At 39.1% G+C, this 15,112-nt stretch overlaps 1 protein-coding gene across 4 annotated transcripts in view; it reads left to right on the top strand.

Moving 5' to 3' along the window:
• Positions 1-15,112, top strand: part of LOC144013838 (plakophilin-4-like) — a 31,749-nt gene that overhangs the window by 3,385 nt on the left and 13,252 nt on the right. For 2 of the 4 annotated variants that reach the window (XM_077513102.1, XM_077513101.1), the window contains 8 exons: positions 4,070-4,182; positions 4,348-4,382; positions 5,531-5,641; positions 8,315-8,469; positions 9,672-10,125; positions 12,244-12,414; positions 13,515-13,716; positions 14,018-14,150. In XM_077513102.1, coding sequence (XP_077369228.1) covers positions 4,070-4,182; positions 4,348-4,382; positions 5,531-5,641; positions 8,315-8,469; positions 9,672-10,125; positions 12,244-12,414; positions 13,515-13,716; positions 14,018-14,150 — 1,374 coding nt within the window. Of the gene's footprint in view, positions 1-1,234; positions 1,281-4,069; positions 4,183-4,347; positions 4,383-5,530; positions 5,642-8,314; positions 8,470-9,671; positions 10,126-12,243; positions 12,415-13,514; positions 13,717-14,017; positions 14,151-15,112 lie in introns of those variants that run through there. The other 2 variants (XM_077513104.1, XM_077513103.1) reach the window with 2 other exon arrangements.

Genomic DNA, 15,112 nt, shown 5'->3' with positions numbered 1-15,112 from the left:
TCAATGCACAGTCACAAATGTGAAAATAAGATACACGATGCTTCAAAAAATAACATGCACGCTCAGCAAAACCTCTTGAGGAGTGGTTCAATGGACCAGTGTCACGTCAGCGCACAGACCTTTGACCTTGCTTGAACTGAGCCCGACGATTGGGTCTGACGTTCAAATGCAAATGACAGCTTCCTGCTGACTCAAGGTCACATGACCTCGTCAGTCAGTTGAGTTCACTAAGGTGTATTGTCACCGTAAGTTACCTGCATGGCGCCAGAGTTGTGAGTAAGTCACATGTGCAGGTCACGTGTGAGTTTCATGTCCTAACTTTGGAGCAAGTTTCAAGTAAGTTCCAACAACAGTCTAGTCAATTCATTACGGAGACCGGGGCTAGTTGTATCACGGGTTAGTTGTCACATTGCAATTTTCTTCTCCACTAGAGGGCGCAACGAAAAAGTGGAAAACTAGTTTTCTTTGTATAAATGGTCAGGGGTTGAGTACTGTCTGAGAAGAGAATAGCACATTGTGAGCTGACATGAGTGCCAGTTATCTGTTTTGCACAACCCAAAGTAAAAAAATCTAACTTCATATATTTTGAAACAGGCGTCGCACATAGACAAATTCTAGCAGCAAATAATGTGGATTCGTTAGAGGAGAGATTCAGGCATGTTGTCATGCCTCAGAATCTGCTCTGTTTTAAGCTAACTTTAAACTAGAGCAAGTATAAGTTAACATGGTAGTTTGGGGCAACTTGTTTCAGTCATTTTGGGGGTTGTTCTCACATATGCAAAGAATGGGCCAATGAAAAATGCACCTCTGGCAAGTCTGTTTACTTATGCCAGAATTGTTCTTCCGATGATGAGTTTGAATAGTACGGAGCCCCTAAGGTGACATGGTAGAAAAAAAAAAAAAAAAAAAAACTCTTGCGAGGGCACGCAAAGCAAAGATTATGAGGGAACGCAAAGTTTTTTTCGCCTACCATGCCACCTTAGCTGCGCCGTAAACACTTCCGGGTCATCTTCCATGTGAACAAAAGCGACGAGGATGGAACGTTTGTAAACATGAAACAAAACAGTGGGAAAGCTTTCCTAGTGCGACTAGGATGGAGCATGTATAAAGTTGTTTTGCGCGGCAACGCAAAGAGACCGCAAGAAGGAAACGCAAAGTTTTTTTTTTTTCCTACCACGTCACCTTAGGGGCATGTATTTTTCCATTGCTTTGTTTGCACGGCGCTTTTGTTCACATGGAAGATGACCCGGAAGTGTTTACGGCGCAGCTAAGGTGACATGGTAAGCGAAAAAAACAACTTTGCGTTCGCTCGCAAAACATTTTGCGTTCCCTCATGATCTTTGCGAGGGAACGCAAAGTTGTTTGCGGGGGCACGTAAAATGTTTTTCGAGGGAACGCAAAGTTGTTGTTTTTTTTTCTTCTACCACGTCACCTTAGGGGCTCCGTAGAATAGTGAGGAATTTAGTTTGCTTGGTTTTGTTTCATTGTTTAAAAATTGATTTTCCAATTGTTATAACTACAGTATGCTCATATGTCAGGACTGGTTTCAATTTCATAATGAATCATCCATCCATCCATTGCTTTATTTTTTGAAATTCAATTTAATCTCAAATTTCCAGTATAAGGGAAGTAAATCAGGCATTTGAGGTTGAGAGCTATGACCTATATGCCAGCAGTTCCTAAGGACTTTAATGTATTTCATAATATTTTGTGTTAAAGTTTGCTCAATGTCTATGGTAAATTTTCAAGATCAATGATAAACAATTTCTCTGGCTGGAAAAGCAAACAAAAAAAAACAAAAAAAAACAGGAGAACAAGGATAATTTTGTCCTTATTACCGTAGTTGCAAAATACAATGTGACATCTTACCCCATAAAGTGTGACAACTTACCTATTGGTGGGGCAACATGTCAGATGTTCACTCCCTCTATTTGATGGCTTGTAACGCCGCACTGACACAAATTACGAAAATGACATAAATACAAAAATTTTACCCAAGACTTTGGTCCTTCCTCTGGTATAAGTTTTGTTTATATATGATGTATTGATTTCATGCAATATATAAAAGTATTAAAAAGTGATACAACTAGGCCCGGTCGCCCCTACTTGAGGTGGATTGAGTCATTTGGGAGTCCAGTATAAACACATGGGGCTCTCTTTATTTATTGACAAAAAAAATTCACCTGAACACAAGATCTTCCTTAAAATCCTTCTCGTCCTGCTGAATCAAGTCTGCATATTTGAATTAGGAAGATGGAATAGTCCACTGAATGACAAGAGAGGAGGTAGCAGTCAAATTCATCAGGAACGATGACAAAGTTTTATATTGGACTCGATTGGAAATTCTGTTCAAAAAGGATTTTAAAAAAATCATGCTAGTTGAACGCATTTAGAAGACAATAATAGACACACACTAGCACGTTATCTGTTGGTGAAATATAATTGGATGTGCAACTTACCTGGCTAACGGAGAATTAAAAAAGCAATAGTAAACATTCTCTGTGACGTACAAACATTGTCATGTCCTCAACCTCCACATGGCGCATCCACTTAGTGACTTTCTCCAAATGCCTTTTGACCATGTTCAGAGAGGTGTACATGTTGCTTTCCATTAAAAGGTGGGCGTTTGGAAATCAAAAGTGTTTGAGTGCATTAGCGGGTCACGTTTGTGGGTGGGCAGAGAGGAGGGATAGCTAGCAAAAAGCATTCTTCTCCATCAAGTTGAACGTGGGCGGTACAGCTGCTTTTCCTCTTGTGATTTCTCCCCTTACTGGATATTTATGATCAACTGGAGCACACAAACAATGCAAATGGCTTCTGTGTACAGGCTTAAAGGGAAAAAAAAAAAAGTACACAAAACAATTTTCCGTAAAAAAAAAAATCACGTTACATGTTGGTGCTAGCTAGTGTTGGTTCGACATTTACGCTATCAAAACAATTCTGCTAACATTGTGAAGTGACAAGCAAAAAGTATGAAAATTCGACTCAAATACTCTAACCAAGTCTTGATGGACCTTGTTTGTGTATTTGGGAACAAAAAAAGGGCTTCTTCAAAATGTTGGAACGACATAAATGTAAAAAATAAAATACAGTCAGCAGATAAAATAAAGCATGAAGACTGAGGGGGAACAAAGGGTTTTAAGCCGGGCTGGTTTAAAACCCAGTTTATTAAATAATGAGTCAATATGTGTCTCCATCCTTTTTATATAACAGACAAAAAAACATGATCTGTTATACTGAATATTAATAAATTGAATTTCCCGAATTTTGATTAGAGCTGTGCTTGTCTGTAGGTGTTTTCCCCCCTTATGACCAACCATTGGGATAATGAAATACTGGAATGATCAGACATATCAGTTGATTTTATTAGCAAATAAGTCAATTTTCATTAAAGAATGCAGTTAAAAAAAAAGTCATGCAGGCTGCCAATTTGCCACCAGCTGCCACTTAAAAGACATGCAACCTTTTGAGATTAGGGCTCCGACTGCTGCACATCATCCGACACTGTCAAGGTTGCATCTATCACATGACCATCTGACCCAAATACAACTGCTTTTATCCTGAGATGGATTTAAGTCTCTTTTTGTACTTTTGAATGCAGAAACATCAAGCGGTTACATAATTATCATGTGAAACTCCAGAATTATTATTATTATTGTTATTATTTTTTTGCAAGGCGCATTATCATCAGTCACTCAGATTCCAGAATGGTTTATTTGTTTAAATTAATTCTAAATGCTTGAATTGAATTGAAATGCTTGACACCAAAACATGGCAATCAAGATTGTTTGTTGGCTGCCTCCTGCTTAGGTGTATTTTGACAATTACCTCTCCCTGCCTACATGTCTGAATTGGTGTAAAGATTCTTTGTGTATGGTGTCATGCATGTAATACAAATTTCAGAGCAGAATGAAAAGTGAATTGAAAATAGGAATATGAAGACAGTGTATGTGCATTGAGAAAAAAACAGTACGTTAGGTCAGAAGACAAAAAAAAGCATGAAGTGGGTCTTAAAAAGGATGCTTACAATGCAGGGGACGGTGTCACAGCTGTGGCCTTGTGCCCACAGGAGCTGCAGTTTGAGCGGCTGACGCGGGAGTTGGAGGAAGAGCGTCAGATTGTGGCCAGCCAGCTGGAGAGGTGCATGCTGGGAGCTGAGTCGCCAGTGGCAGACAGCAGCAGGTAAGTACTTTTTTTTTTTTTTTTTTACAAGTCTAACAAGTCCAGTGGAGCCTCTGATGTTGATCAATCATATACAATGCATTTGACCTTGGAGGTTTTCGTGTATCAGAGCATACAATCTTATATTTTTGGTTAACAGACTAACTTTTTGTCTTCTTGCTCAAGCTCATCTGAGAAGTCGTTCGCTTGGAGATCTGCAGGTATGAATTCTCTCTTACTGTTGCATATTTAATGAAGTATTTTTCATAGAAAGACATAATCCCCTAAGATCTGTCACATAACTATTTCAGAGTTGAGATACAATCGAAGCTGGAAAGCATAAAACTTCCTGCAACACATCCAGTTTTCACCACCTCGTCAAACACACTGTAAAATTTTTTGGTAATTTAATAGATTTTACTTTTCATTTTACAGTTTTTTCTGTATTTTAAAAATACCATTTAACTTACAAAACAAACTCTAATTTTACATGTCAGATGTAAAATAACGTGAAACCACTGTAACTGTAAAAAAACAACAACAACAAAAAAAACCACAATATTTCTGTTCTTTAAAAAAAAACAAAAAAAAAACATATTGACCGTTAGACTACATATATTGACTGTTAAACTGTTAAAACGTGTTCACAAATGTACTGTAATTTCACGGGTGTTTGTCAGTTAAACTGCAAAAATCAATTTTAAAACCATAAAAAAAATTAACAGTAAAAATGTGTAAATTTACTATAATTTTTTTTGTTAATTGACTTTTAGAAAGATGGTAACATTTATTAACATTTTATTTTGAAAACACATCTAAAGAGACATGGTGAAAGGAGAAACCTTGATTGGGTGAATAAATTAAATTAAACATTTTAAAACCCTGAAAATAAGGCAATATTGAAATTTTAATAGATTTTTGATATCTTTTCAAAGATGACTCACATTATTTTGCCTGCCATATATTCTGTAAATTTAAGCATTATTATTTGTAATACAATCATTACTCATCATATTGCTTGTTAATTTGATTGTTTTAAAATGAGAAAATGTTTTTAATTAAACACTTAGAAACCCTGAAAATAAGGCACAATTATAATAAAATTACAGTTAAAAACTAATTTAATTGTGGGGAAAAATCTGTGATATTTCGAAAAAGTAATTTCCTGTTATTTTACAGTCGTTTACTGGCGCCCCAGCTGCCGGAAAATTATAGTTTTTTTTTTTTAAAGATTTTTTTTTCAGTGCTTAACTCTAAAATCTAAAATATAACAAGCTTAAATGCACAATAACACAGAAATGTTTATGTAAAAAACAAACAAACAAAAACGTCTTTATGACCTTAATTTTTTTGCATGCTTTTTTTGCAGGTGGAGACTCGCAGGGCATAGTGGCATCTGCATGTCAAGGTCGCCGAATGGAGGCAGAGGAGGGACTGTACCCGCCTGAAGCGGACCGCGCATCCCTGCATGACAGTGAGGGTCTGTCGCTTGTGCACACACGGTCATGCTAGGCGGCGAAATGTGAACCCTGACGTCTGAATCACAAATGCAACAGATTCCCGTTGGTGTGATGTGTCATCACCAGACAGGTGAAAGGGGCCTCAGCAAATCTGGCTGCATTGTGGGTGGATGAGCAATGTGGAATAGCCGCGATGACACCACTTTGATGGCATGCTCCAAAGCGGGTTTGAGGCAATGCGCGGAGTTTTACAGGAATTTAGAAGGAATTTACACATAAACTCATGTAATGATGCATGGAAGCAGAACCTATTCGCATTCGGGGGCTTAATTACTTTTTCTTTCCAACTATAAGTGGAAGCTTTTTGAATTCTAAAAATGCTTAGGAAAGATGCCTCATTGCGACCTTTTACCGAGGTTACACCAGAAAGATGATTAAAACAACAAAACAACAACAACAAAATAAAACAATCGTTTAGAACAGCAATATTTAAATAAGCAGGCCACCAAACAATTTTCACGCTCAAAACTAACAAAATAACTAAAATTCAAAAAATATTTTGCTTAACAACATAAAATAAAAACAAAAATGAACTGAAACTGCATTTTATGTTAACAAAACAAACTAAAACAAACTACAATTATAGCAAAAATGTCATTTGTTTTAGTCTTCGGCAATTAATTTAATACATGAGCCTTTGGGGTTGATTTTAAATTTAATTTTAAGTTTATATATTTCTATATTAACCAGGAAAAGGACGTTTGAAAGTGTGCCACACAGAAGTGACGTCATCTAGCAGCCAATAGAAAAACACCTTCAGATTGTCATGACTAGGGTCATGCAAGGGTTATGTTTACTGTCATGACTAGGGTCATGCAAGGGTTATGCTTGGGCTATGCAAGCGTTATGTTTGGGCCATGACCGTGAGGCCAAGTGTCTGTTTTGAACTGATGTAACCAGCATCTAGTTTCAACTGGTAAGACGCTATGTAATGTCAGAAGCTATGTGATGTCAGCAACCTTTAATCTCTTTATCTGGTCAACAGCCAATCAGATAATTCCATGTCAGTCCTGTTTCCCACATGTCTAGCCACAGCCAATCAGATCAATTCGCTGTCGATATGAGTCTGACTGAGAAGTGTATGTTTATGTCGGATTATTATCGCTGTTCCTCTGTGCAACTAACTAACTTAGCTTAATGTCTCATGATTCTTGATACATTCTCGTTGTTTCTCGTCTCGTCAAGTTTGTTCCACGCCTCTTGATATTATGCGAATAAAGTGTTACTCTTATTTGTGTCAGCGCTTTTGGGATCCAACCGCAGAACATAACACGGATGACGTCTCTCCGAGGCAACAATTTGGCCTGCTGCACTTTTGGCTCCAATTGCACAGATCGCTTGTTTTTTTTTCCATTTAATTCAACCGAAATGTAACGCTGGGTAAGGAATGTGTTACTTTTTTCATTTGGCTATTTAACTACGCATTTTTGTTTAAATAACTAAAACTATTTTTTTTAATTTTTTTTTAGTTTTTAAAAAATAAAAAAATAAAAAAATAAATAAAAAAAATAAAAATAAATAAATAAATAAAACTAATCACAATGAACAGAACCGCCCTGAAAACCAATTAAAACTACCTAATTAAAAAAAAAAACAAACAAACAAAAAAAACTCAAAACGAAATAAAAACGAACTAAAATGAAAATTCCAAAACTATAATAACCCCGTACTTGCTGTTGCACGAAAAATGGCGTCAAATTTATTCTAAAACAGTGCTGTCTTTTCCTGTTTGGAAAAAAAAGCACCTTTTCATCCCGCCTTGACGCAATGACATTTTCCGCAAAGATTAAGGAAAGGTTGTTTACTTTTAAAGGTCAGGAGATTTGACTTTTCGAGTTGACACCCAAATGGAACGGAATCAGCCAAAATAGTTTTTGCTCCTTGGTTAGAATGGATGCAGAGATTTGTGACAGATTAGCAGATAGATGCACGATATGTCACCAGTCAGCTAATTGGATTTTGGAAGGTATAAGAGATTGGTTTGAAACTAAACAAACAATTGCTGAAATCTTTCGTGTGAAAAGATGGCATTTGAAAGAGTTTGACATGAGAACGCTTGAGGCCTTTTGAGTTGTGGGTTCGCAAATGGGTATGAGATGGTCTACTTGCTTGCCCAGTTGAAGGATATATTCTAGATATTTGGCTCCAGATGACCATAGAAGGAGAGTTGAATGAGAGAGTAGGTGAGGCACAAGGAAAGAGAACCGGATCGATAACATTAGGATGTGGACGGATGGAATGAACTTGGCAAGCGATCGCAGAACAGATTTTTCAATTCTTTCATCAGATTTCAGCATCATGGGACCCTCATAAGTAATCATACAACATCTGAGTAAAGCTTTGATAGCACATTTGCTCTCATTTTACTCTTTCCTCAGTCTGAAAATAAAAACATCCCCCGCAAGCTTATACTCCTCCTTTTGCTCCAGTAGAAAGTAGGCCAGCCACGAAGCTGTTTGCACAGTGCACATTGTTACCGTTGAAGCATCAAGGCTTAATGTAAATATCCATAATCGCGTTTTTCCATTCACAACTCCTTGTTACAAGTTGAAAGCCAAGTGAGATAAAATGCTAATGACCAAAACACGGCGACTGCTGCCGTCTGAGTGATGTTTCCTCCTCTCTTCTCGCAGGCTCGGGGGGCCATTCGGCTCACATGACCTCCTACTCCGACAGTGGCTATCAGGACAGCAGCGTCAGTTACTACAGCAACCAGAACGTTGTGCGTTCCGAGCCCCGTGCTTCCGTCTCGAGAAGCCCCAGAGCTGAAGGTCAAGCGTCCGGGCAGGTAGGTTAGGTCTGACTGGTATTACGGCCTTAATTGTTTGACTTTACTTACTTTTTATTCTGTCCGTACCTTTTGTATCTCAAATGATATTTCTCCATTAAAATGAATGGAGATGTGATTAATCGGTTCCAGCACCACCAAAACCCCCCCATCTGTTTTTCAAACATGTTCTCTCATGAGAAAATTTGCATTCTTCGGTACTGTGCTGTATACAAACACACATTGAGACAATTTGCTCTCCACATAACCTCCAAACATACACAGAATAGGATTGTACCTAATATTTATCCTTCCTTGTAGCTGTTTTTCTTCTTTGGTGTCTTTTGGCAAAACGGGTTTACAGTGCATTGCCCCCACAAACTGATATTGTCTTTCCACTATAAGGAAACAAATATGAATTGATTGTGGACACATTTTTGCTAGCATCTCAAGACAAATAATTACCAAGAATATCTAAAAAAAAAAAAAAAAAAACTCCTAAGGCACTGCTGTAGTAAATAGTTTGTTTTTTTTTTGCTTCTTTTACAGCATAAAGTTAATGCCTAACGTCAGTTCTTATTATTAGTATAAAATGTCAATTATTGTCTATATTTAATCCTTCTAATTTCAGTTTGTTTGCACAATGCTCAGGTTGGAATATGTTCTTTGCCACGTTTTCCCCCTGCATAATGTGATCTTTCTACAGCCAGTGGAGAGAGCTTCCACTTATTAAATTAAAATGAAATTCATCTCCATGGCAGATATTTTCTCCACTTCTTAAAATCGAAATTGAATCATTCATTTTCTCTCTTGTCATGCAGTAAGCCACTAAATGCCTCTTTTGGAAACTAATAATATTACATAAGTGTTCCCCTTGTCCAAAATTGATAAGTGATGTTATCTGGTGGAAGACATAAAAGAAAAACTTTGAAGTGTTGAATCTAGAAAGAAAATCATCTAATTATATTACTCAATCCAAACAAGGTTTGCGACCATGGTACAATTTGATGAAAACAATATACTATTATGTATTTAATAAGCTGAAGTTGTAAATTACAAAAACAGACACAAATCCCATCTTTTGGCAAATTTCATTAACACAAGTGAAGAGGTTTAATTTTTTTTTAAAAAGGAGCAAGGTGGACAAAAGTTACCAGAATAAAGGCAAATAGTGCAAATGTAATTTGAAAATCAGAGTCCTATTTTTCTCTCTCTCCTCTCAGCCATCTGGCGGAATGCTGCGACGGATGGCGTCTCTCCCTTCTCGGAGCCAGTCTCCCGGCTGCGCCACTGCCGGCACAGTCTCACCTTCTCGCATCTCGCTGCGGACATCCCAGGGCAGCACCTATGACTCACCCATCCTCTCAGAGCCCAAACCGCTGGCGACGGTCTTCCCCGGAACCAGCATGCCGCTCTCCTGCCCGTCACCTTCCTCCCCGGGCGACGGCGCGCCGGCCCTTGGCGGCAGGGGAGTGGGCGGCGGCGGCCGTCTGGGCTCCACTCTCTCCCTCATCGAGGGGAGGGGTTTGCTGGGGTCACCCCTGCGCTCTGGGATGACGGCGGTGCCCCAGCATTACGGCTCCACGCTGCCGAGACAGAACCAGTCGCTGGCCTACGGAGCTGACCCGTATGGCCTGTACCAGAGGAGTGCCCTGCCCCGCCCTGACAGCCTCATAGGTCAGTCACATTTAAAAATCTTTGCTTTGCCTATGAAATTTAAACTTAAACTGATACACATTAAATCAGTGCTTCTTAAAAAGGAAGTTAATCTGAAACATTTCTTGACAAAAATATGTTATATGTGACCTCACTAGTCTAAACATGACATTCTGATTAATATTACAGTTGTGGAATATGAGTTATGCTGCAAAATCCAGATGTTTTTTTTTTTTTCCATCTTAGGGGACGGCCAATTTGCCACTTGCTGTCGACTGACAATCACATCACAGTTGCGCAGGGCTCAGCTGACGACCAATCACAGCTCACCTGTTTTCTGAAGCTGAGCTGTGATTGGTTTTTACCTGAGCAACTGTGATGTCATTTTCACGCGACAGCTAGTGGCAAAATGGCCGCCTCCTGATAGTGATGAAAACTGCTAGATTTTGCTCCTTAACTCGATGTCATAAATGTAATATTAAGTAGAATACTGTATTTAAACTAGTGGGGGTGCATAGAGCATATTATCGAGAATTTTTTTTTTTTAGATTGACTTCTCCTTTCAAGTGATACTTGAGTCATTTTCAGCAGCAAAAAGATATTCTGTCTATAATAAATTCATTTTTTTCATGAACAATTAATACCTTCAAAAACTCATTTTGCCACTTGCTGTCGACTGAAGATGACCAACTGTGCTCGGGAAAAAGGTAACGACCAATCACGGCTCAGTTTGCTGACCACACCCTGAAAACAGATGAGCCGTGATTGGTCATTACCTATTTCCTCAGCACGCATGATGTTAAATTCAGTCGACAGCAAAATGTGTTTCATGTGGGAAAAATGTGTTTAGAGGTATTAATTTATGTGAAAAAAAATGAAGTTATCAAATTAATTCTGTACACAATAGTAACTTTTTACTACTGAAAATGGCTCAATGAATCAAGCATCCCTTTAATACGGCTGTTGTTGTGCCCATTGTTCTCTTGTGGCTCAATGTCTCTATCGTGTTTCCTCTCTTAACCACTTTCTTTCCCTCTCACTGGCTGCGCCACGAGGATTTTTAATGCAAACACAATCAGATTATGATGATAACAAAATTGTCCTTTTTAAGCATACACCTACTTTTGATGACGCTCATGTTGTAGTTGTAGCAATGTGTATGCTGCAACATCACCCATTTACTCTTTGGTCACATCACTAAGCCTTGCCCACTGACCCACATAGCGAGGTCTCTATCACAAAGCCATCAGATGATAATCATCTGGTCGCAGCCAAAGGCTTTAGACTGCCATCAGCATCTGCTTTATACTTGATTTCAACCCAGGCACTCTTTTTTTTCTTCTTCTTCTTCTGTCTTTTTCACTGCGTGCCTCTGAGTGACGACTTGAGCACATATGCACTCTTGCACCCTTTGTACGCATTTGTTGTGCTTAAGCATGCGAAACGAGAAGAAAGATGTCCGTGCGTGTGTTTGAGAGGCAGTGAACTAAGATGAAATGCCTCCTGTCCTCCAGCTGAGTGGTTTTAAGTGGCCTAACATGTCACTGAAATCCTTATTCCCAGTTACCTATGACATCCAGCATAATCCCAGATTACAGATAGAAGATGAGCAATAGATGGATGCACATTCTGTACTTAAAATGTTATTGCTGGTACAATAGATTAGGTAACAAGATGGTGAGCTGCCAAAAAAACAATATTTTCACATTGCTCTCTGAAGCACATGTTAAAAAAAATATACAGAAAAGAAGTAGGCCTACACTCACTCTCCAAAAAGAACAGTGTGGCCATTTGCTTTATTTTTGCGCTAGACTGAAAACATTTATTTGTGACATCAAAAGTCATCGCTATTTATAGAGCACTTAATAATAATCACTGGTCAACAGCAAAATAAATAAATAAATAAATCAAGAATTGGCTTCTCTGTTCAGTACAGGGAGTACTAGACAGTTGAAATTTAGCCGCAAAGAATTAGTTGGTCAACGCCATGGGCTCATTTGGTGTTTGCCCTTCCGGGACTTTCTAATATTTTTTTTCACAGACAACTTTGGGTAAACAATGTTTGTATGACTTCCTGCTTATAGGCTATGTGCTATATACGCTAAACGTGTACTGTATGTCCTTGTGTGTCCTCAAAAGGCCTTCACAGCTCCTACGCTGGTCAATCAGGCCAAATTGACCCGGAGCTGAGGGCAGCGTTGTCTCCAGATTCTCACATGACACCAGTTTTCGATGACCACACCTTCCACAGCCCCTTGTATCACAGCCCCTCCCAGGAACTGCAGGGCTCCCTCTACGGGACAGGCGCAGGTACTGCAGTGCGAATTGTTCAGATTTAAAAAACAGAATTCTTGCGTTCTAATGTCAAACTGTGACATCATTATATATGATGGGAGGATCTGAAAGAGATGAGGAACAAAATTATGAGTGTGTTTTTAAAGAAAATGTCACTATCAACAAGAGTTTGTTGTGTACCTTTTGTACACAACTCTTGTGCTAACAAGAGCTAAACAGCTAACACTTGCAGAAATGCTGAAGGGAGTCTGACATTAAAAAAAAAAAAAAAACAGCTGTGCTGACGCAAACCAGACTGCATAAATGCTGCTTAATTCTTCTTTGAAGACTTTGAACTGATTTATATTATCATGCGTAATTAAGAACACCCCCCAGAAAAGAGTGAAGAGGGTAATTCTGGTTTACACACACAAGAGTCATTGTCCCAAAAGTAAGAACTTAATTAGGCTTGTAACATGGAAGCTTCTTTTTTAGCCACATGCTTGTTTCAAGAACAATGTCGGATGACTTGATTGTTCTTTTTGTGACTTTTAGTGAGCTGCTCTCATGAGACTTTTGAATCTCGAGAACTAAAACTCACCTTTCTTTTACATCTGTCATGACTAGGGTCATGCAAGGGTTAAGCTTAGTGTCGTGACTAGGGTCATGTAAGGGTTATGTTTACTGTCATGACTAGGGTCATGTAAGGGTTATGTTAGGGTCATGACGGTGAAGTCAAGTGTCTGTTTTGAACTGATGTAACCAGCATCTAGTTTCAACTGGTAAGACGCGATGTGATGTCAGAAGCCATGTGATGTCAGGAATCTTTAATCTCCATATCTGGTCAATAGCCAATCAGATAATTCCATGTCAGATCGATTCGCTGTCTATATAAGCCTGTCTGAGGAGGGTGTGTTTTTGTCGGATTATTACCTCTGTTCCTCAGTGCAACTCCACGGCCCAAGTTAGCTTAGCGTCTCGTGATTCTTGATACATTCTCGTTGTTTCTCGTCTAGTCAAGATTGTTCTACGCCTCTCGATGTTATGCGAGTTAAAGTCTTATTTGTGTCTGCGTGTTTGGGATCCAACCCCAGAACATAACAGCATCTGGAATATCCTCCTTTCATTTCCTCCAGGTGTCGGGACCCTCCGCCGGACCACAAGCCATTGCAGCACTCTGCCATACCAAAGAAGCAGCTACGGGCTCAACAATGCGGCTGTGTACGTCGACTCCTTCAGGGTCCCCGGCGAGCCCGTCTACTCGCATCAGCACTCGGAGCTGGTGGAGCGGATGGTCACCCGCACGCCATCCATTGAGAGCCTCCATAAAGACCCCAGGTGCACAAGAAAAAAAAACAAAACATAAGTGGTTACAGTTTTACAGGTTTCATTACATACTGTAAAAAGTGTGTTCCTCAGGCAAGATTAAACTAAAATTAATTTTGTTCTGCTCTGTAGTTGTGACATGTACAGCACAATGACAATAAAATTAAATTTGTTCTGAGCTTGGTCACAGAACAAATTAAACTCATTATTCATAGTACCGCCGTATTAACAAAAAGACTTAATTTAACAGGTGTGGAGTGAAGATAAAGAGGAACTCAGTTAATCATTTTTGCTCTTTTTTTTTCCTGGCAAGGGAGTTTGCGTGGCGAGACCCCGAGCTGCCAGAGGTCATCCACATGCTGCAGCATCATTTCCCGTCCGTGCAGGCCAATGCCGCCGCTTATCTGCAGCACCTGTGTTTTGGAGACAACAGGGTCAAAGTTGAGGTGAGGTTAAATTTTACATGCTATTGGATCTCTTTTAGCTGCATTATTATTTGCATGCTTAATAAATTAGACTGTGAGAGCGGCTCTTGCATTTTTCTGTGATATTCCTTTAGAGGTACAAGTTTGGAATTTAAATTCATAGTTCAAATCTGCAGATGGAATGTCACGTGCATCATGACATGCTAATCTATCATCCCAAAAGTACATTCTCGGTTTCAGATTTTTACTTTTGTGAGATGCTGGCATCCTCACTGAGCCAAAGCACCATCTGCTCCAACTAAAATTTAGAAAACATTGGCGCCAAGCGCTTCTAAGCTCTGATACTCTTCTCTTTAATCTCATTCCTGTGCAATAAATAACTGCAGCGCAATAGTCTTTTGTGATGGGGCACTTCATTTGGTAGGTTTTATTTTTTTTTTGTATGATGATGTCTGATGTGTCCTTTGTTGCCATCTGGGAACAGATCACTTCTCATAGACACAGAGATGTCTGCAGACATGATTGAAGACGGAACTAGACAGTTGCGACATCTGTATTTTGAGCCCTAAGAATGTCGTATCTGCATTGGCAAGCATTTAAAATTCGGGTTATGCCTTCTGACAGGTTCTAATTAGCGTACCAATAGTGGAGGAATTGAAGCACATGACTCAAATCAGACTCAAGTTGATTGAAATTTTAGGACTTGCTTGGGTAAAACTTGGGAAATAATCCACTTGACTTTGACTTGGTTGTTTATGAGATCTACCGGTACTTCCTTTTTCCGTGTCTAAGGCTTTTCTGGCAGCATGTTTCTAATGTTTAGATGTGGGACCAGCACGAGATATAAGGCAAAGCCAGCGGTTGGATAGTGATGAGTGCATTGGCTTGTTTACAGCTGTTGAACTGTTGACCAAGAGAGGATTTAGCATTAGCTAAAGTGATAATACAACCACCAGATTGATTAGCTATTACATTTGCTGTAA

This window comes from Festucalex cinctus, chromosome 2 (assembly GCF_051991245.1).
Source record: "Festucalex cinctus isolate MCC-2025b chromosome 2, RoL_Fcin_1.0, whole genome shotgun sequence".
NCBI classification, from domain to species: Eukaryota; Metazoa; Chordata; class Actinopteri; order Syngnathiformes; family Syngnathidae; genus Festucalex; species Festucalex cinctus.
This window is presented reverse-complemented; position numbering and strand designations above follow the sequence as displayed.